This window comes from Nasonia vitripennis, assembly GCF_009193385.2.
Source record: "Nasonia vitripennis strain AsymCx chromosome 3 unlocalized genomic scaffold, Nvit_psr_1.1 chr3_random0005, whole genome shotgun sequence".
In the NCBI taxonomy this organism is placed as follows: domain Eukaryota; kingdom Metazoa; phylum Arthropoda; class Insecta; order Hymenoptera; family Pteromalidae; genus Nasonia; species Nasonia vitripennis.
In genome coordinates this window covers 261,075-285,465 of record NW_022279624.1, presented here as the reverse complement: position 1 = coordinate 285,465, position 24,391 = coordinate 261,075, and the positions used below count along the sequence as shown (strand labels likewise).

The following is a 24,391-nucleotide window of genomic DNA, read 5'->3' as shown; positions in this document are numbered from 1 at the left end:
ATGGCGTCAGTCAGCTCATCCACCTCGCGTCGTATTTCTCGTTGTTTGCAATTACTGTTTATTTATGAAGACTTTTCAATGCGCGTGCCCGTTCTGTATTATATCAGGCATTTGCGTCCACAAAGGTTTGTAGTGTGCAGTGCTTTGTTTTACTAATATCAACAAATGTTGAATCTGAGGGCTACACTGGGACTCCGCTCCACCTCAAACCGTATTTCCCATTGTTTGCAATAAATACAGGGTCGATTGCCTGTGTAGAAAGTAATAATTAGTTTTCTCAATGTGGAGAATTTGCACCTACAAAGGATTTATTTGTTTAGTGCTTAATTTTTTTTATAGCATAAAATACATTTTCGATATGGTAGAAACCTACGTTTCCGACGTTTTGGGTACGACATCCCCTTAATTGAAATATATTTTTATGCTCATAAGTTGTGTACCGGTCAGACGATCAATTCAATAATTATTGCTTGCCTTTCCTGCCGAAAAACTCAAGTTAAGAAATTGGTCGAATTAATAGTCATGGTAACTGAATATTGTGAGTAATTTACAACCAAAATTTTTCGCCTTGAGTTCTGCTTACCGCCGAGACCAGCAAAGATTTTTTCAGCCACAGCCAATGTTTAATATTGTCAGACTTGAGAAAAAAACACCTGGACTGTGCAAAAATCCAAGCTGCTGTTTCGACGTAAAAATAAGTTCTCATTTAGAAATTATGGCAAAATTACGGAAGAATTCAGAGGTGAGGAATCTCAGTCGAGAAATTCGAAAAATACATACAGCCGAATTATAAAAGCCAGACTACGATCCTTGAGTGCTAGTACGAATGGCTCTAAAGATTTACGCCGAGATAGACTGTTACGTGCCATGCTATGGTATTCCGGTTATCAAGACCCGGTACTATGGTACGGTTGGGATAACGACGAAGAATCACTATGTAAATTGCCAGAAACTAGCACGAAAAATCGCAGCGCCAAGAGAATTTGTAGACAAATTTATGGAGGGGAGGCCGATAAAATCCGAATAACGAAGACGAAATTGCTATGTCACCATGCCGGTAAAAGTGAAGACCATGTTAACCAATGCAGCTCCATCAAAGCCAAGGCCCAGTGCCAGAAGGAGAAGATGTCGAAGAAAAAGAGTCGAAGACTGCGTGGTCGAGTTAGAAGTCGAAATCGAGGTCGAAGTCCGGGTTTTAGCAGCAGTTCAAGTGGAAGTAGCCGCAGTCCGAGCAGCAGCAGCAGCTCGAGCAGCAGCAGTTCGAGTAGCAGCAGCAGCAGCAACTTGAGTAGCAGTAGCAGTAGCAGAAGCTCTACTATTAATAGCCGGAATAGTAGTCGTAATGACAGTCATGTCATCCAACCGAAGCCAGATGGAGTTCAAGGTAGAATACTTTTCCAGCCAGTGTATCAAAGCCAGAACTTCGAAGAATGTCAAGTATGTGGCCAAATAGGAGTGGTTTTTCAAAATTGCCCTACATGCGCCACACTTCGTCATCGGTTGGGAAATGGCAATGCGGGAGCAACACAGAGGTCGATGCTACCCGCACAGTCTTACAACAGACCTCTATTAAAGTGCAGAAAACTGGGCATGCGAGGTCTGCGTTGCAGAGAGGTATGCCAGTTCTGGGAGGGGGGGGGGGAGTGGTCCAAGCCCACTGGTATCGCCAGGGAGGAAGCTAAGAAGGAAGCATCAAGAGATAGCAAAAGGAGATGTAAAAGAAGAGGAGAAATTGTTTGTGGACGAAGAGAAATTTTGTGTAGAGAAGAGAATTTTTGTAGAATGGAAAAAATGTGTAAAAGCGAAGAAGAAAATTTTCGAAGAGAAGAAGAAATGTCGTGTAGAAGAGGAGGAGAAAGATTTTGTAGAAGATAAATTTTTTGTTGAAGAAGATACATTTTTTGTGAACGCTGACATACCCTGTCAACAGAAACAAGAGGTTATAGTTGGAGAATTGGAAGAGCAGAAGATGTTTGCAAACGATGGCATAACCCGTTGGCTTAGCAACATCGTAGTCACGAAGCAAAGGACATCCGCTGGTGCTGTCACAGCCCGGCCGTCCAGTAGTGACGAGGAAAGCGAAAAGAGTGGTAGTGCAGTGAAGTTAAATTGGGATGTGATTCCAACCTCTTTGACTTATAATATTTTCACTGTACAAGTTTCTTTGTTATTTATATTGTAAATAAATCGAACTCCTATTTTAAACTTATACAGAACGGCAAACGAGATTTATTTCAAGGTAAGCTTCTGCCATTATTCGGATCATTGTAACAGTGTATGCATGAGTGTATAAGTGTTTGTCATAAAATCGAGTCCTCATTCCTGCTTACTACAGTAGCTGCAGCGCTTACGCGAACGGCCGCTTTGGGATCGTACGCGCCTAGTTATCTGCCCGTATTTACATGCACGTTTATTACCTTTGCTCAAGGCGGTTGGTGTAAACAGCCGTGCTGAACTTAATAATAACTAAATAAGTCGTAACATTCCCGTCAAGTAATAATTATTTCTAAATTACGCGAGTATTCGCTCTGTGCGGTTGTAATGTGCCATGTTCAAACTACATAAATATATATGTATACATATATGTGTGTATATGTTATGAATGAGTATGTATACGAGTACATGAGAATATATATGGATGTATTTATATACGACTACAAATGACGCCTGTATGACTGCAACCATGCACTCACAGACAATGTATTCACAACCGATCGAGACGAAGCAACTAGATTGCAAAACATGCTGAGCGCCGAAAATCGGAGCGAGTGCTCTGACCTCCGTGTCAGCACTTCTCGCGCGCTAACCACGACTGCAAAGCGTACGCGTCAATTCTTAGTGTGGCGAATGCTGATTGGACTATCGCGATCTACTTCATCTAAATTTCATAACTGCTTACATCGGCACCGAGGCTTCAAAAACCCCGGAGCCGATCCACGCAGGGCCTTTTTGCGTAATGACTTATTCCCTGGCGGTTACGACTGATTCTAAGGTGAAGCGGCGGTGTTTGCTAGTGTTAGTGTTTGGAGCGTGCTAAATCCGTCCAACACCTTGGGAGCGTGCTAAATCCGTCCCTTGGCATAGCATACACTGGAGAGCCCTCTGAACACAGATCCGTGCCACAGAGATAAGTACAAGCTAAGAGTCGTCGAGTGGAATCTCCGGCGTTAGCAAGAGCAGTGGATCATCTTAACTATATATTGCTACGTGAACGCGTGTGGATTGTAACAACCAGCATCTGGCAACAACGGGTGTTTAGAACCATCTCATGTGCGCAGGATTATAATAATTGTAAGTTGCTAAGATAAATCCTAAATACAGCTAAGAAATTAGACTAAACATTTAAAAAAAAACAACCCTAGAACTTGCGAATCTAATAATACAACATCTAAATTCAGTCAACTCTGTATTCTGAACGTATGTGAAGTGCTCTGGGCCAATAAAAAGATAACAATCAATACAATTGAAACCCTTGAGTATTAAATCATAAATAATAATTAAACCTCAATTGGCATAAATAAATTCACATCAGCTACGCAGTCACGACGTGCAGGTAAGAGTTCGATACTTGTGAACAAACCATCAGCGTCCACATATGAGGTGAGAATAGTGGACATAACGCTGAGTCCGCAGGATACAGAAGTGTCCTAACCAACTTGCATTACACGACCGCAAGTAACAGCTGACACTCCTACGTCCGCCAAATGTAGTCGCGGACGGTATACCGTCCGCGCACAAATCTGCATCCGCGCAGACGAGTATCGTGGGACATTCTTAGATCTTACAGTCCGCGTGTAACTCTAGTAACATAAGGCTCTCGAGCCAAAGGCTAGTTTCTCTTAATTTAAATAATTATTTGTATACTCGCGCAGCCCGTCCTTATACCAAGTACGGTCTTTACACGGTTTACCCGGACGTAACACTAACAATAGCAGTATGAGTTATTTATCTGAAAATACTACTACACATTTTATTACATAGTAGCCTCAGCAAATACGACTTCAAGGTTAATAGTGCGTTGCTTTCACAGAGGTTCAAATTCCGCTGACGTTTTAGCGCGTTTCATCAGAGGGAAAAACAGATTCGTACTGGTGAAAAATATGCCGCATAATCCCGTGGAGAATATTACTTTGATAGAAAATACAAAATATGATTTTACTGATCAGAATAAATTAATACAGGACAGTCTAAGTGGAGGTGCATCTTTCATTCATCCAGGAGTTTATAAAGATATAGAGTCCTTGGTGAGTGAATTGAACACTTTAGTTTATACAAAGAACCACCTGGAATTCAAACTTGAGCACGAAGGTTATATATCAATTAATAGAATCTGTGCAGAGAGTACATGTCCAGGATTTCAACATGAAGTATGTATTGATATAAGGCAGAATATGCGAGCAGCCGATACCATTTGACAATGAAACTCTGACAGTGACACTTTATTTTAAAAATATTGACAATTAAGAACTGCAGAATGGACAGATACGAAGCATACTTCAACACACAAGCTGGGTACGGCTACAGCGGTGGTGTCGGACGGATATACATTGGCGCCCTATATCAGAGAGGTCATAATGGTATTGGTTCTTTTTTGGCTGGTATATTTCGACATGTACTATTGCTCTTGACACGTTGTGCCAAAGCTGTTGGTAAGGAGGCATTACGTTCGGGGACAAGCATAATGTCTAACATAACAATGAATAATAATACCCCCATCAAAGAGTCGTTTCGCAATCGTATTAGAGAATCCGGTGAAACTCTCAAGAGGAAGGCGAAGAGAAATTGGATAAGTTGATGAAGGATATCAACGATTGGGTCGCGGTCAAGCGTTTCAGTTGCTAATACTTGTTGGACCTAGTAGCATCGTAAAACGTAATAAGACAACAAAAAAAGGAAGGTTTCTAACAGTCGTACAAGAGCTAAAAGAGATAAATCGAGAAGCACTAGGAAGAAGAAGAAGAAGAATAATAAGAAAAGACAAACAAAAAGAAGAAAAGGACAACTAGAGACATTTTTGATAGCTGAAAGAAAAGATAGCGTTTTTACATACCTACTCGTGTGAGTGTTTGAAATCAGAGTTGCTCTTATTTGCAATACCACCTACCCAAACAACGATCGAAGGTTTGCACTTGATGAACTACAAACCAATATCATCATTAAGTGATGATTCACCTATAGAATTTGTGCTACCAGGGAATAGCGAGGAATATATCGATCTCGCTCACACTATGCTCAGCCTTCGGATAAAATTAAAAAGCAGTATGACTGAAGACGATGTAGCTGAAGCTCAACTTTCAACTTTTAGATGTAATGTCACAAAAGTTAGTCTAGTTAATAATTTCATGCACTAAATGTTTAAGGTGGGGTTCTAGTGAATTTTCTAACTTTTTATATCGTAGTCACATTTTTTTAAATTTTGTACTCATACTCGGATTTGTAAATTTTGAGCCATATATATGGGACGTTTCACGTCAACCGGACCATCAGTGCACCCAAAATTTGGGTTAACCTAACAAGACGTTTGAGGTCTCAAAATGATCGTCTGGTCAAGGGCTTTTGAAAAAGTTCTGGCCTTTTCAAAAATCCAATGTGGCGCATAAAATATGGAGCCTGAAACCCACGTTTTCATAGCACAGTCAACAAAAATAATAGTAAAAATGTTCTAATTTGTGAAATATCCCACCAAAAAGCATGTATAACTCATGATAGGACATATTATTGACAATGCTGACGGAATTCCAAAATCAAAAATGGCGGAATCAAAATGGTGGACATTATACCTCCACCAAACTCATTTTACCGCAACAAATGATTTTTTATCAGTTTAAAGTATCGATATGGGGGTTTTCAGGGTCACTGAATCTTATTTTAACCTCGACATTGCAAAATTCGAAATGGTGGATCCAAAATGGCGGACATTATACCACCACCAAACCAATGTTACCGCAACAAATGATTTTAGATCACTTTAAAGTATCGATATGGGGGTTTGTGAGGTAAATGTTTATAAATGTATTATCGGAATCAGTATTTGTGCACATGAATCTTATATTTTTCCGGTCTATTAGATTTAGAATTATCTGTCTGCGGTTTTTGCACTTACATTTTTCTATTGTTCTGTGTATATGTATATGCCTGCGTGGATGAAAAAAATATATAATTTAGCCAAATGAATCAATCTTTAATGACATTTTGTGCGCTCTTATCAATTCTGGCTCCTCGTTCGTGGAGTTTTTACTGGTGATAAATGGCTTTCGCCGATATCATAAATTACTCTGTTCCTAGGTTCATTGGCATTTGAGTAATGCATGACTTTCAACGTTTCATTATTTTCTGGGATAAATCCATGCCCCATTTGTATGTTTGTGACAGGTGGACAGTTTTTAAATCTCTTTGTTAGGAATTGACGAGTTTGTTCGTGATCTTTGTTGGAATCCGTGGGTAAATTAAGAATACTGAGGTTAATGTTAAATGAATAATGGTAATTTATTTATATATGGCAATAGCCATAGTCGGCAGTACGTCCGCTGGGCTTGGAGTCTTACAGGCAAGAGAGAGAACAGCGTGTACAGTATAATCAGCGCTTAGAGTGTAGACGCGAGGCATGCGCGGTGCGGTCACCCTCGCGTAAGCTCGTCTCGTTGCACAAAATCGTCATCGACCAATAGATGGCGCGACATGTACTGTTTTGGTACTTATAATCAAGATTATAATACTTACTATATTACAACAATCTTTTTTGGTGTATAAGAAAAATTTTATATTGAATGATCGCCCATTAGCCCATGAATAAAGAGCTTTAACATCTAGAATTGCTTTATTTTTTGCAGCTTGTAAGCTCGCTCTTGTAGATTCTCTCTTTACTATCGCTCCAACTCCATCGCAACTACCTTTTCCATGTGCTGTTGCAAAACAGTGCCATTCAGCATCAACGCCAAAATCTCTCTTATGACTCATTAAACTACTCATTTGATAACGATTTTTAAAATGCTGTTTAGCACCATCAGTAGCATATATTACCTTTTTACTGTGGGACAAACCTTGCGAATTTCAGGTATAAGCTTTTGCTGCATTATGTATACTGCAGTGGCATCATGAGTAGTACAGTCGGACATAGATACTGTACTGAAATGCTTTAGCTTGCCTTCAGATTTATAATAAACAACAGCATGAAAAATCGTACTTTGATCATTATTAAAATGAAATGCCTGTGCAGCATCTTGGGCTGTAAAAGCATAGTTCTCAGCAAAATCCAATTGAGCAAGAACCTCTTCATCTGAAAGTTTATTTTTCTTCCCAGAAATAAACTTTGATTGTTCCTTAGCGATGAAGTGATGAGGTATCAACTTTTCTAGGCTAGAACATAAAGTTTCAATAAATTCTTGCGATGTTAGGCATTGTTTTATCAAAGTGTATCTATCGGTTGATTGCCACGTGCTGAAGATGACTTGATCAATATTGTGCTCATCCATAATGTTCTCAACGAAATTAGAAAACTTTTGAATGTCCGGACAAAATTTGCATTCATTCAAATAACAACTTGGTTTGGGATCCTCACATAGAACGAAATTTAAACAATCTTTATAATTCTTCAGAATATTGTTTGAGATTTTTTCTATATTTACTGCGTCAATCATCGCCTTGAAATTTTGGTGTATCGTACATACACATACATTGTGTGTACCAGAGGATCCTGCAAAGACACAACATTTTGGTCTCACAAGGAAAGGTACCCAACCCGAACTCACCGATTTTGATGATTTTCATATATGTTGTAGAACATAAAAAAATAATAGACACGTATTTTTTTTTATCGGCTAATTTTCACTTTTAAGGGGTAAAAACCTCCCCTAAAGTTAACCCCCAAAAAGCTCTCCAAACGTTAGTATGAGTGTTGATTTTGAAGAGACTGACTCACCTTCGGTTTCAAACACGGATGCAGAAGAGAACGATCCATTACGTGTCAGTATTCTTACTATTATGCCCGAACACTGGGCAATACGTAAAATTATGAACCAATTTGGTGTGTCTCACAGAATGACTAGTAAAGCAAAACAGTTAAGAGAATCAGATGGAGTTTTGGCTTCTCCTGTTGCAAAACGTGGAAAAACATTACCTGCAGAAACTACTCAGAAAGTTGAAGATTTTTACGAAAATGATCTTAACAGCAGAATTATGCCAAATAAAAAAGATACCGTCAGTATTTATTTATATGGTGAAAAAATAAAAGTGCAGAAAAGATTATTACTTACTGATATTAAGAACCTTCATAATCAATTTAAAGAACAGTTTCCTGAACATCCGATTGGGCTTACCAAGTTTGCGGAACTGACAAGGAAAGGTACCCAACCCGAACTCACCGATTTTGATGATTTTCATATATGTTGTAGAACATAAAAAAATAAGAGACACGTATTTTTTTTATCGGCTAATTTTCACTTTTAAGGGGTAAAAACCTCCCCTAAAGTTAACCCCCAAAAAGCGTTTTTTTTAAATATCTCGGCTTAAAATTAATATTTTTCAATGAAACAAATTGGAGGTTATTTCTTACAAAAAGAGCAAGTATTTCATGGTGATTTGAAGAGTAAGGGTAGCATCCCCTATTTTTTAGGGGTTGAAAACATATATTTTTTGGCATAATTTTATAATAAAAATGTTTAAACCGACTAAAAAAAATTGGAAAAAATGTTTAAACATCCTTAATAACAAAATTTAGTTGACGTCTTTCGGTGTTTTCATAAATATTATCCCTAAGGGGGTAAACCACCCCTAACACAAAATAACTGTAAATATGTAATTCAATACATAATATTTCGTAGAAAGTTTGTATATAGAGGTTTTCGAGGTCGCTGATTACAAATCTGTTATCAGATTTTGAAAATTCAAAATGGCGGATCCAATATGGCGGACGGAAATATCGAAAAAAAATTTTATATAATAAAAAAGTTTTAAACGACTAAAAAATTTGGAAAAAATTTGTAAACATCTATAATAAACAAATTAAGTTTTTCGGTTTTTTCATAGATACTTCCCCTTAGGGGGGTAAACCACCCGTAACACAAAATAACTATAAGTATACTTCAATCCATAATATTTTGTAGAAGGTTTGTATATAGGGGTTTTCGAGATCGCTCTTTACAAATCTGATATCAGATTTTAAAAATACAAAATGGCGAAACCAATGTGGTGGACGAAAATGTCGAAAAAAAATTTTAACTTTCAAAAAAACTTGTTTACAAATGTGTGATCTTTGTAGCCTGTACATGTGAACTAAAGAGCCTTAAACCCTAAACCCCTAAAGAACAAATAGGCTAAATGATTGTGCTTTTTAACCAAACGACTCCAAACCCCTAACCTCCAGACAAGCCGAAGGCCTATGCTTTACCGTAGACACGAGTATAGACATATTACCGATATTTTATTCTATCATCTTGTATGTAACAAATAACGTCTCGTTTTATGTTTCAATCAAAGATTATTTATTTTTCTGCTTTTATAAATTAGCATAATTTTCAAAAGTAATTTCATAAATTATAAAGTATTTCATAAATTGCATAATTATATAATTTTATAAATTCAAAAAGTCCACACTTTTTTGCAAATGAAAAAACATAGGTTAATAAAAAAGTACCAAAAAAGTATAAGTAAGTAAGGTTAACAAAAAAGTATCATCTATTAGTCAGCTACGTCGTTGGGCTCATTCAATTAATAAAGGTGGCACGTATAGAGAAAAAGTAGCACAAATTTGTCAGTATACCCTGGATAATTTTCAAGCAGCTCTCGACAGTGGTTCAATTATCCATGATGAAGATATAATTCGATGGGCCTTACAAGGTAAAAAAGAAATTGGTTTTGATGATATTAGATTCAAAGATTCTAAACATTGGTTACTCAAATTTAAGCAAGTACACCGAATAGTTTCTAGGAAAATAAATAAGTTCATAACAAGAAAAACACTAGAAAGTAGTGCAGAACTTACGGCTAAAGCTGAAGCATTTATCGATGACGTTAAATCGTGTATACCAAGGATTGGACTCGAAAATTTGTATAATACAGATCAGAGCGGATTTCAGCTAGAAATGCATTCTGGAAGAACATTAGCAGTAGAAGGAGAAAAGCAAGTGCAATGTCTGGTACAGTCAATTTCAGCAACAACGCATAGTTATACTATACAGCCACTAATATCAGCTACTGGACAACTGTTGTCACCGCTATTTCTTGTTTTAAAGGAACCAAGTGGCAAGTTTGGCCCTATTGTAGAACAAAACATATTTAGACCAGAAAACGTGTACGTGGAAGCATCCAAATCTGGAAAATTAACAACAAGTAAGGGAACTAATAACAATTTTTACATTGTAATATCGTTGATCAGTTAATTAGTAAGTCGTTTAATTGCAGATCACTTCAAAATCTGGTTGGAAAAAATATTTTATCCCTATGTAGGCCATCACTCAATACTATTACTTGATTCTTGGAGTGGTCATTGTGACAAAGTTATAGAAGAAACAATGCCACAAAATAAAATTATTAACATAAAAAAATTCCAACTGGAACCACAGGAAAAATACAACCACTTGATGTCTATGGATTCCGTATTTGGAAAAACTTTGTCCGAACATTTTCTGATAATGTAATGTTAATGGATCATGATATGAATTTACATGTGAGAAATAATATAATTAAACTTCAATCATTGGTTCACAACCAACTGTCTTCACCGAGATATATAGATTTGTTTAAATATTCCTGGTATAAAAGCGGTTACGTCAATGAAAAACCAGATAAATTTGATAATCCTATAGATTTCAGTTTTGGAAAGTCTTGTGCAACACATTGTGAAATAGAAGGGTGCACAAACATTGCAATTGTACGATGTGGTTGGTGCAAAAAAGCATTGTGCTTTAAACACTTTTATGAGGACTACCATTATTGTAAAAACATCGTAAAATAATATATTTTATGTTCAATACAAAAAATGCACTATGGCAAAAGATAAAAGATTGTAGATTATTATTATACTCTAATATTATAAACAAAAATACATTATAAGTTGAATTTACAATAAAGGAATTTCAATAACATTCTGATAACAATTTCTACGAAAATTATAAAACTGCTTCACACACAGAATTTTCTTGTTTACAAATTTAGGAATTTGAGGTGGTTTGGTTAAAAAGCACAACCATTTAGCCTATTTGTTCTTTAGGGGTTTAGGGTTTAAGGCTCTTTAGTTCAAGTTTAAGGCTACAAAGATCACACATTTATAACAAGTTTTTATGAAAGTTAAAATTTTTTTTCGACATTTTCGTCCACCACATTGGTTCCGCCATTTTGAATTTTCAAAATCTGATATCAGATTTGCAAAGAGCGATCTCGAAAACCCTTATATACAAACCTTCTACAAAATATTATGGATTGAAGTATACTTATAGTTATTTTGTGTTAGGGGTGGTTTACCCCCTAAAGGGTAGTATCTATGAAAAAATCGAAAAACTTAATTTGTTTATTATAGATGTTTACAAATTTTTTCCAAATTTTTTAGTCGTTTAAAACTTTTTTATTATATAAAATTTTTTTTCGATATTTCCGTCCGCCATATTGGATCCGCCATTTTGAATTTTCAAAATCTGATAACAGATTTGTAATCAGCGACCTCGAAAACCTCTATATACAAACTTTCTACGAAATATTATGTATTGAATTACATATTTACAGTTATTTTGTGTTAGGGGTGGTTTACCCCCTTAGGGATAATATTTATGAAAACACCGAAAGACGTCAACTAAATTTTGTTATTAAGGATGTTTAAACATTTTTTCCAATTTTTTTTAGTCGGTTTAAACATTTTTATTATAAAATTATGCCAAAAAATATATGTTTTCAACCCCTAAAAAATAGGGGATGCTACCCTTACTCTTCAAATCACCATGAAATACTTGCTCTTTTTGTAAGAAATAACCTCCAATTTGTTTCATTGAAAAATATTAATTTTAAGCCGAGATATTTAAAAAAAACGCTTTTTGGGGGTTAACTTTAGGGGAGGTTTTTACCCCTTAAAAGTGAAAATTAGCCGATAAAAAAAATACGTGTCTCTTATTTTTTTATGTTCTACAACATATATGAAAATCATCAAAATCGGTGAGTTCGGGTTGGGTACCTTTCCTTGTCAGTTCCGCAAACTTGGTAAGCCCAATCGGATGTTCAGGAAACTGTTCTTTAAATTGATTATGAAGGTTCTTAATATCAGTAAGTAATAATCTTTTCTGCACTTTTATTTTTTCACCATATAAATAAATACTGACGGTATCTTTTTTATTTGGCATAATTCTGCTGTTAAGATCATTTTCGTAAAAATCTTCAACTTTCTGAGTAGTTTCTGCAGGTAATGTTTTTCCACGTTTTGCAACAGGAGAAGCCAAAACTCCATCTGATTCTCTTAACTGTTTTGCTTTACGAGTCATTCTGTGAGACACACCAAATTGGTTCATAATTTTACGTATTGCCCAGTGTTCGGGCATAATAGTAAGAATACTGACACGTAATGGATCGTTCTCCGGCAGGGATTGGAATTTGTTTTTAAGTCCAGTTAAAATATTTGTAAGATCATCTTGCATAGGTGCATCCGTGTTTGAAACCGAAGGTGAGTCAGTCTCTTCAAAATCAACACTCATACTAACGTTTGGAGATGACAAATCATGTAGTTTGTAAAAGGATTTTCTACATGTATCACAAATCAGTGAAGATGTTGGATAATCGGGATAGACATCTTGAAATTCTTTGCAGATCTTCCTAAGAGATTTGCTGTGTCCTGTATTAATATCAAATGGATTAACGCATCTATTGATACGATATTTTTTCGCAGGAGAAGACATTGTTGTAGGATATGAGAAAGCACAACCAAAACTATAGAAAAAGACTGTTGGAGAAAAAGTCGCCGATGAAGAAAGGATTCCTTGAAGAAAATATTCCTTTCTATGGGTTGCTAAACGTGGGAAGGGGTTGGGGGTGTAGGTAAAAAAGAGGTATAAAAGAAATCACTTGAAAGCAATAAATTCCTTTGCCACAAAACAGTTTTATTTGCTGAAGTCTTTGCACAAGTTGTCATTGGACACGAGCCGTGTACTTGCAGCATTAGGCTGTTGGAAGAGGGGCGAGGTACAGCGCTGGACCCGGCCTCCTTATGTGCCCTCCGCGACGCTCCTTCACTTGTGGGTAATGCGCAGCCCCCTAGCGCCACGGTGATAAGCGCTGCAGCGTGCGTGGCGTGTTCGGCGGGTTGCGCGTTAGCAGGGGCTTTTCAGTTTATATTGGCCATATTGAATTTTGAAATTTCGAGGTTAAAATAAGATTCAGCGGCCCCTTAAACTCCCATACCGATAATTTAAACTGATTTAAAATCGTTAATTGCGATAAAATAGTTTTGGTGGTTGTATAATGTCCGCCATTTTGGATCGGCCATTTTGAATTTCGAGGTTAAAACAAGGTGCAGTGGCCCCAAAAACCCTCATATCGATACTTTAAATTGATCTAAAATCATTTGTTGCGGTAACATTGGTTTGGTGGCGGTATAATGTCCGCCATTTTGGATCCACCATTTCGAATTTTGAAATGTCGAGGTTAAAATAAGATTCAGTGACCCTGAAAACCCCCATATCGATACTTTAAAGTGATCTAAAATCATTTGTTGCGGTAACATTGGTTTGGTGGTGGTATAACGTCCGCCATTTTGGATCCACCATTTCGAATTTTGCAATGTCGAGGTTAAAATAAGATTCAGTGACCCTGAAAACCCCCATATCGATACTTTAAACTGATAAAAAATCATTTGTTGCGGTAAAATGAGTTTGGTGGAGGTATAATGTCCACCATTTTGATTCCGCCATTTTTGATTTTGGAATTCCGTCAGCATTGTCAATAATATGTCCTATCATGAGTTGTACATGCTTTTTGGTGGGATATTTCACAAATTAGAACATTTTTACTATTGTTTTTGTTGAATGTGCTATGAAAACGTGGGTTTCAGGCTCCATATTTTATGCGCCACATTGGATTTTTGAAAAGGCCAGAACTTTTTCAATAGCCCTTGACCAGACGATCATTTTGAGACCTCAAACGTCTTGTTAGGTTAACCCAAATTTTGGGTGCACTGATGGTCCGGTTGACGTGAAACGTCCCATATATATATATATATATATATATATATATATATATATATATATATATATAGACATTTTAATATTATACGAATATTATTATATTACTTTTTAGATAATAGTTATCTTCTAAAAGTTAAATCTTTCGATCATATAAAATTATTGAGTGAAAAAATGGAACTAGAAGATCTGATTATTGGTTCTGAAATTTGTATCATAAAGGTAACATTTTTAAATCATCTATTATAAAATATTTTGGTTATTAAGTAAAAAAATGAATTTCTATTTGAATACCAAATTGATTTATTTACATTAATTTCAGAATATATCAGACAATAAAAACGAGAGTTAAAATATGATTTCAAGATTAAATTCCAAAAAAAAATCTACTATCTAAATTGACTATCTACAGATGAACTGTCCTTTTTTAATTATTTACAATACTTTTATATAAATAAATATTTACATTTTTTATACTCAATTTATTATTTATCAATACAATATAATAAAAACCAAAATTTGGTGGTTGGCGAGCGAAGCGATCAGGGGGAACCCCCTAGTATATATATATATATATGTGTGTGTGTGTGTGTGTGTGTGTGTGTGTGTGTGTGTGTGTGTGTGTGACTTCATAATCACTTGCACCTTCGATGCAGTGAGCTCGTAGAGACAGCAGAGCGCCAGCCAAATTTCGGAAAAAACAGGCTCCAGGGGCACAACGGGTACAGGTACGCGCACTTTTACACAGAATATTCTAGAACACAACCTCCTCGAGAGAGTAAGAGAGTGAAATAGTGAAAGAGTGAGAGAGAGAGTGAGAGAAATTATAAAAATCGATAAATTACTCGATTATAAATATTAATGCATCGCCTTGCTCTACATATAATCTAATAGATCTCTCGTAGAGCAGTGTAAGAGTCAGGAAACCTTGCGAAATTTCGTCCGTTTTTGTGTATCACTCGCGATTCCCGCAGATATTGACAAAAAATCGATATTTCAATCAATCGATTGCTCATATCTACAAAATTATTAGTCCGATATTTTCATGGTATATGGACTCTTTGTGTACACACTGAGAGCCTCACAACTCAATAGGTAGTGAGTTGATACAGCGATTTTGGGGAATTGATCGATTGATCGATCTATAACTTCAAAAGGACTGTACTAACTATATCCAATATTTTCGCGGGATAACAACTTTATTATGTGCGCTTCAAGAACTATTGAACAAGCTTGATTGTATGTTAATAAAGCGAATTTTGACAATTAAATAATTGGAAATATCGATTAAACACTGAATGTCAAGCGTTATTTTGACTTACACAAGTACGTACGACTTACTGACACAAGTATACATTATGTATATTATACAGTATTACATGGACTCCTGAAGAAGGTGAAAATATGGCCGAAATGATTGGTAAGTTGATATATTCTTGGAGAATTATCACAAGAATAAAATGTAAAGTTTGCAAAAATAATAAAATATAAATTGGCATTACGGTTGCAGGAGGGCGCTGGTGTTGAGCAGCCGCTGCTGAGACGACACATCGTGATTCATCAAGAGTTTACGAGATATTATCCATTTTTCCGTCTAAATGGTCGTGAGGTGCTGATCAGCATCAGGCAGCCGTCACACAATGTAGACAGATCCGTCCTTAGAGTGTGCCACTATTGCATCATCGTGTGTGTGCGTGTACCGTAAGCAATTTTTAGAAAAATATACAACCGGCATTATACCATCGAGTAGCTACCGTCGAGTCAATAAACAATCTCTAGTAGCAGCATAATAGCTGATGTGGATGAAGCATGAGACAGACTGGTCGATACAGCATTCTGTAAATTCACGAAAAAAGAGACTACCTGAAGGCCCTCTCGTTGATGGACTTTAGAAAGCAATGAAAAAGTTGTACGGCAGTTTCACGGATGTTATTGGTATTACTGTGTTCACCGCTACACTGTTGGTCGTGATTTGCGAGAGCATTGCCGAACGGTACGAGAGAACGTTTAGAGTCTCGGGAAAAATTAGTAGGCACAGGTATCGCCTGATTGAGAAGTGAAATTGTGATTTTGATCGTAAGTATAGCAAGAACGATCAGATGGCGTATATAAAAGAGGTCACAAAAGACTGGCATACACCGTTTAATCAACGGGATGCATTTTTCGGTGGTCGAACGGGCAACACGATAAAATCATATGATATTTGCAAAAATATTAAATATTTCGGTGTCTGTTTATTATATACAAATACGGCCATTACCCCGACGGTCATCTGAAATTCTATGTGGGTGAGGCAGAGTATTCGCGTGTAGTTTGCCCCGGCAACAACATCAGTCAGATTAACAGTCTGCTGATGTGTGAAGTGTTGCCGCCGAGAAATCTTTACCGTCCTATTCTGCCTGTAAAAATGCACAATAAGCTGCTTTTTCCTCTATGTAGATCGTGTGCCGAGTCTATGTGTTAGCAAGACTGTAAACACGAAGACGTAAACATGCGCTTTTTTGTTGGTACCTAGGGGTTCGACGAGCTCTTTCACGAATATATTAAAAAATTCTTCGCGAAAAAGACCTATGGATCAGGACACCTACTAGATTGCACAAATGATGGTGAGCAAGCAATTGGTTGTTAAATTCAGAAATTTGAGCAAGAGGAGGGCATTAAACTCGACAAAAGTGGGATAAAATTTAATGCTGGTCTACGCTCCGTGGCAAAGCTATGTCTCAACTCGTTGTGGGGCGAGTTTGTCTAGCAATAAAATATGACAAAAACGGGTACAGTCAGGGATCCGCAGAGATTGTTCGAGCTACTAAATAGGCCCGATAAAGTTGTGAATTCGAATACAATCAGGCAACGATGAAATCCTCTATATTAGTTGAGCGTCTATTTAAGTATTCACTTCTATCGGCTGTCCCCGAGACAGCCACATTTTTTTTGCTAAAGATTGTTAAGGGTTAGCCCTATGCTCATGCCCTACGCTCTGATTTGAAGCACTATTGTACAAAAATGCACTGATGCGTGACTAAAATGTGACCATGAGTCACTAAATAAACTATCTATTGAGTTAATATAGCGTTTTCTCGCAGACAAGTCATCACCGAACTCGATGGTCGCCTTGACCACCGAGCTCTTGACACCCTCCGCTTTCTTAAAAGGCTTCTGACTCTGGACTAGCATTGCATACATTTTCCTTCTATGTATTCTAGGAAAATGTCACCATTGTATTAATCCTTTATCAGACCCACGACCTTTTTGTTTACGCGAGGCATGGCAAACTAATTATTGACAGAATAGTCTGAAGTGTCAAACTTATGTATGTCTGTACGCATTATTTTGTATACATTTAGATTTGACAGTTCGTAAACCTGTCTGCACTTGTCACCAACACGTTCGAACATATAGTCATAATGAAACCGATATATCAGCGTTTTGACAGGTCCAAAACGCTCAGTCCGATATATATCGGCTTCTTAATGCAAACTTTAGCATGGAACATCTGCACTGCCACAATATCTTCGTCGAAGATAGTGCAATTGTAGAAAATTGGCTTCGCTATGAGAGCTTCGGCACCGTATCTGCCTTCTCACTTATCACCAACTTGACCTCGACGTGTTTGCTCTCATTTTCCATAGTTTTCTCATGAACAGCGTTGTTAAATAGTTTAAAAAGCATTTTTTAAAACTCATTTTTAGCATTCTTTCGTATGTCGCTGTTTACGTAAATATATGGCTTTAACCATTTACTCTGCTTGAACTCCAGAGTACTATGAATTTTCTTCAGACGAAGCCCGTGTGCAAGAGCTTGTTTTAATGCTCTGTAATGAATCACATAGTTATTCTTGTCATAAAGTGTCGTCATCAGTTTCTTTTGCTTTAAACTTGGTGGACACATGTGTACGGCACAGAAGGGCATGTCTCAATGAGCTCCATGAAGCGTTATCGAATACTCGAGATCTACTTCAAGGATATATCCCTTTGGGTCGTCGTCATCGTCGGGAACGTTAAAGAAATTAGGCGTCTAGAGATCAGTTACCCACTTGAATTTTCCGTAGGGTAATGCCTCGGCCATCGCCCAGCCGTACAAGTTGTTAGCGTCATAATGTACAAGGTACTCCTCATCAGCAGTAGCATCGTAACCTTTCTTCATGTATAGATTATTGTCGTGGTGTATCGATTACAACACTGGCTGATTCCTCCGTGAATACCACGCTCGACAAACATGAGCATGTTAATGTCCGTCAAGAGATCCAGACGCAACTAGAAATATTTGAATACTATAAGTATTTTGCACATTTTCATAGTCTTAAGATTATCTTAGTTATATTCACCTGTGTATATTTCAGCATAGCGTCTCATGACAAACCTGGCGTTGTGTAATAATGAGCTGGATCTAGCCCATACGCCTGCAGACAATTACTTCTAAAATTCTCGAAGACTTCAGCTAAGAGTATGACGTCAGTCTTGAAATATAAATCAGAGTATTGTCCTAAAGATTGTATGTAAAGTTCCTGCTAAACTCGTTTAGCGTGCTCGTAATCTTCATCAGAGATGTAAGCATCGTATAAACTGCTTCTTTCGTCAAAAGATTTACTTCATCGAGTTTAGCGAGAGTGGAAACGTAGTGGTATGAAAAGACTTCTTTCCTTTTCAGCAATGTAATATGCTCAAGAGTGAAGCCGTCTTCGTGAAACACTCGTTCCAATATGTCCAGTTCCGTCAAGTATGGCGATAACTTGTCTAAGGACGATGGCATGAATAAAAGGAGTCTATAAATCGTAGATTTATATATGTGCCTTCGACAAACTTTGTGAAAGATATATATCTCTCTTTAGTTTGAGGCAGCAGATATATACGTCCAGGAAACATGTTGTAATCTCTTTGATAATTAGATGGGCATCGTATCCACTGAGATTATGAAACACCACAGGAATGGTCTTGGAATCCTGATAGTTTAGGTTGCATGAATTATGCGCAGCATCTCGGTATCTGTAAAATAAGAAAATATTTGGTTATGCATATACATTGATAAACATAGAGAAAGAAAGATAAATTACTTACTCTCTCGTGAGGGGATAATATTTCCAAAGAAGGGGTAGTATTGAATAATCTGTAGAGGGGAAAACTTTTGAATTTCAAAGAGAGAAGTTAGGGTATATAAGGAGCTCAAAAAAATCCAAAGATCAGTCTCCCAATACTTCATCGACTGAGGAGTTACAATCAGAAATCTGCGCTAATTAATTAGACAGCCCGCAAACACAGATAACCGTGACAAACAGATATTCGAACAGAAAGAAATACCGCGCGCCTCAAGGCTCGAGGAACAACCAGGGAACACTCAACAAATCACTTAACTACGCATTCGGTCTCACACTCTTGTCGAACACCAGAACGACTTATTATTCTAAGATGCCCGATCAGCTTACCGAAAGGCGTCGTTTCGGCGAGGCAATGTCGCCTCATCACGAAACTGTCAATTTATTGCAATAAGTTGATAATGTTTACAAAACTAGAGTGCATACTATGAGCAGACTGCGCTGAATTTTGTTCGTATGATTTAAAAATCAACTATTATAGATGAGAATGAACGGAGGGGGAAACCGGTTACCCCTTCCATGATTATAAAAACATGTAGCGTGTTCTCAAAAGTATAAAAGCGAGGATAGCTGGCTTCATAAGTCATTATGGTTCACTCGCTTTAGAAAGTACAATCATGCACTCAATATTACCCCACACCATCCTGGCATGAAAGGAATCACCTCGCTTCGCCACTTCCGTCGGCGACCTCCCCAGATCAACGGGATCATGTTTGGAATCTATTTTATAAAACAGCGACGTTCATCGAGGCGAAAGTCATTGAGATCAGCTCATCTGTGATAACCAAAATTTCATCATCACCCGGAGTTGAAATTTTACAAACTCCAAAGAAGATACCGCCGGAGTTGTTAGACCTTGTTTCACGTAGACCTGTGAGAAGGTGCTTATCATTCAGTAGCGATGGTGATGATGATGATTCATTAATGCGTCTAGTCATTTGCGAAAAATAGTGGAACCTAAAACTGATTTAAACTCCTCTTTTAAGAGCTAACACAATTAGCCTTTTTCTGCGCTACCAATAAATTTCGACGTACGACAACATTTTTTCACATTATTTCTTTCGGAGATATAAAAAGTTTTTAAATTACTTCTAGGTCTTACTAACACATTCAGCCCTTTTTACAGCTTCCAATAAATTTTAACAAGGAAAAAAATCATAGATGAAGCTAAGCCGGATACAACCATAATCTTTCGAGGGCTTGTAACGGGTAAGATTACTGACTACTAACCGAAAGTCAAATCCCGCTGATTCCAATTTTTTTGTCTCTCACGCAAAATGGTCATTAAACAAATTTTTGTTTTTAATTAGAGTCATCGAATAATCATTTGAAATTCACATGTAGTAGATAAGCTTATAAAGATGATTTAACTTTTACCACATAACAAGTTCTGGAGGTTAAGTCGGCAAGATGCTTGACTGGCGATCGAAAGGTTCCTGGCTCGAATCCCCGCACACCCAAAATTTTTTTCCTACTTGGTAGTGAATTAGGAAGAAAAAGAATTTTAATGCAAGTAAAGTAGAATCAACTTGGATTAGTATGATCTTGAATTAGTATCATCTTCAAGTAGTATCATCCTGCCGCAGTATCATCTTTGTTTATCTACTGACTCCTTTGGACGGTCTACTTACTACCTGCGGCGGTTGTCGCCCAGATATCACGTTTCAGTTTTGTAAGCGTATAACGTTACTTTGCAAGTTTTTAGAAGTTTTAGAAACATTTCCACAACGTTAAAATGCTTTTGTCGCCTAAGATACGTTAGCAAAACGTTTCTGAAACGTTTCTTAGGTTTAAATTAAGTGAAAAATATTATAAGTAATATCTTTCTACTACCACCTTCCTCGAGATATTCCTACGCTATCACCATAAATGCTACACTATCCTATGTAGACACCAGAGCAAAACTTCGCTTGTGGTTTACGAGACACCACCTAGTGATAGCAGTGAAACTATAATGATTGGTACGCTAGTCTTAGTGAGTTCAAACAGTTTTTAAAACTTTTATTAACGTATTAAAAGCGTTTCTGAAACGTATAAAAATTTGTCAAGCAACGTTATACGGTCTCAATTCAAACGTTGCAAAAACGTTTTTGAAACTCTTTGTGCTATCTGGGTGGTATTCCTCTCCAATCGCCGGCGTCACCATGACTCTCTTGGTCTTTATCTCCCAGCGCAATAATTTTAGAGGATGCGGCAGTTCGTCGCTTCACTTGGGCAGTAAATGCACTCTTCGGAAAAATATACCCGTTCGGGCAATAAACACCCGCAGAAAAAATCTTTTACTTTATTTCCTTGTTACATGATGTACTATATTTATAGATATGTAGATGTATTTTCAATATATCTTGCCGAAGGCTGCCTCCTTCTTTACTGATTCATTCAACTCCTTAATAAACACCTGCAGCTACCCTAACATCTGGAAAAGGTCCGTGATAGTACCTCATAGTAAAGTAGCTACGTCAAACTGGGCGCCCTAGACGTAACCAGTAGCAAATATTCCCCACTTTGCAAAAGATTTCGACACGATACTGATTAAACAAATCGTAGAGCACCTCGAAGAAAATTCTCTTATCTCGTCTTATCAATCGGGATTTCGAAGTAACCAATAGTAGCTAGTAATTTGTGTGTTTGTATGTGTGACATTTACGTAATTTAATATTCTTTTTACAGGTCGTAAGATGCCTATACTGTTTTTAGCAAATAAAATGGATTTACCTGACTCTTTAACAACTGTGAAACTTGTATCAGGACTAGGTTTAGATAAGATTCAAAATAAACCATGGCATGTACGAACAACAAATGCTATCACTGGTGAAGGCCTACAAGCTGCTATTGAATGGTTTACAGATCAAATACGAGATATACATATAAATAAAAGATAGCAACCACAAAAGTGCATAAAATTATTTAAAAAATATAATTTATTTTACAAGCCACTAATGAGTTATTCGCTCGCATAACTTCATTTTAAGTAATTTATATTTCCTATGTACTATTTTGTTAAAATATAAAGTTTGTTATGGCAGCCCTGGTAGAAACGAAATCTTTTGTCGTTATACTTAAATCAAAGGATTTAAATTCAGCCACAAAGTAGTATATTGTGTAGCAAGGGCGCAAAGTGGGTCACCTTTATACCCTTGGCATATGAAAGAAGAATAAAAAATTTTTAATTTAAACAAATTAGGCCAACTTTTTTTTTCTGCTGCTGACTTCTTCTGCTCGCTATTAAAAAAAAACTGGTACTTAGCGCCTACATAGGAGCAAGCATCACACAAACAAAGTCTCTTATTAATCTCGGCTTTTATTTCGTTTCGATCATTTAACCTTTGTAAAAGTTTTTCACTCGAAAATTCCTCTTCCTTTCACAAATGCCTGATTCATCCAAGATCATGTATTTTGTTTTCGATTTACTCACTTCTTATTTCTTCTATCCTCAGCAGTGTTAGTCGAATAAGACCGCCTTTCGTAAGGGCCTTCCTAGGAAGATAACGTTCCGGCTCTCAAGGTATTCCCGCGAGATCGGGATACGCAGAGGCTACGTCGTCCTTGGAGACGTGGCACTTTTATTTCTTTTGATTTTGATAATAAAGCACTTTAATTTTCACTTAAAATCACTACACTTCTCACTTATAACTAACTTTTCCGATTTTTACTTATAACTAACCTTTTTCCATTGATACTACGAAAGTCAACGCAGAAGCGTAGACTACTGTAAAATGCTCACTTTTTTGCATTTTTAATATATTACAAAAGAGGGGGCTGGGCAGCTACACACACACACACACACCAGCAAGCAGCCAGCAGCATCAAGGAAAGAAGCGGGACTATACGAAAGACACTACGCGTTGCAAGCAATCACACAGAGTAGTATAGCGATGTGCATAGCTCAATTTCATAGCCAACATCTATCGTACTTGTTGATCGATGGCTCTTCGTTTGGTGGCGGAGTGGGGATAAATTGGCAATCGAAACGACCATTCGTAAGTCAGCTTGATGTCATGGCATACTGCTTTTGTTTGTGGCAGTCGTCCACCAGGAGGTGCGAATACTTGAGCGTGTGCCTTAATCAGCTTGTAAAACCTTTCCTTGAGGGCAACGGGAAATTCGTTGAGCATGGTTCATCTTGCTTTATTAAGGGAGAGACTGAACAATATTTGCATGAATGTGATAGAATAGAAGAGCTTTTAAATGATTATTTGAATTCTAGAATGATTATTAAAATAGAAGTACGCAGGCTTTGCGTAATATCTAGCGTCCCAGTCCACGAGAAAGTGGGAGAATCCTATTGCCATGTTAAGCTTATGAACTCCGAAGCTGCCGAAGTTCCTCGCTGTAAGAGTCAAAACACTGCTACGCCTCGACCACCTTAAGCCGGACAAACGAGAAGCTATTAAACAGCATGTTGACACTTATCACGAACAATTTAAATTACCTGGAGAAAAACTCACTACTGCTCAGATAATCCAACATCTTATTCCGACTACAGATAATCGACCCGTAAACGTCAAAACATACCTTCCTCCTAGAGCACACAGGGGTTTAATCATGGAAAACATTAAAGAATTTTTGGATGGCGGACTTATCTTACCGTCGAATTCTGATTATAATAGTCTGCTTTGGTGTTTTCGAAAAAAGCACAATAGCCACGGAAATCCGCGATACAGAATAGTTATAGATTATCGCAAGTTAAACGAAATCACTATAACCGATGATTATCCCTCACCGAACATTTAAGATATTTTCGATCAACTCGGAGGCTGAACATATTTCATAGTCTTACATCTTGCATCGGGATATTCCGATGCAAAGCAGACTATTATACTCAGAATTATATATATATATATATATATATATATATATATACATACATATATATCCACACACAAATATACGCGCATACACAAAAATAAGTTTAATCAATGAACAAATAAATACAGGTATTTGCGCATATAAAGTAAACATGTGCAATGTACATGTATTATACACATCCCATATGTATATAAATTTTTTGTATCGTATCTGTGTTCACATTAATAGAATGTAATGTGTGTGTAAGTATGTGCGCGTGTGTGCGTAATTATGTACGTACGTGTGTGTAAGTAAGTGTGTGTACGTGTACGTGTGAGTGTGCGTGTGCGCGTGTGTGTGT

General features: G+C 37.0%; 1 protein-coding gene across 17 annotated transcripts in view; it reads left to right on the top strand.

Moving 5' to 3' along the window:
* Window positions 1-22,422, top strand: part of LOC100113848 (ADP-ribosylation factor-like protein 6) — a 246,997-nt gene extending 224,575 nt beyond the window's left edge. For all 17 annotated transcript variants that reach the window (XR_004345237.1, XR_004345238.1, XR_004345236.1 and 14 more), the window contains one exon: window positions 21,913-22,422. Coding sequence is in view for 12 of the 17 variants with exons in the window: in XM_032601776.1 (XP_032457667.1) it covers window positions 21,913-22,124 (212 nt within the window). In the remaining 5 variants the exon portion in view is untranslated. The remainder of the gene's footprint in view (window positions 1-21,912) is intronic.
* The last annotated feature ends 1,969 nt before the right edge of the window (window positions 22,423-24,391 follow it).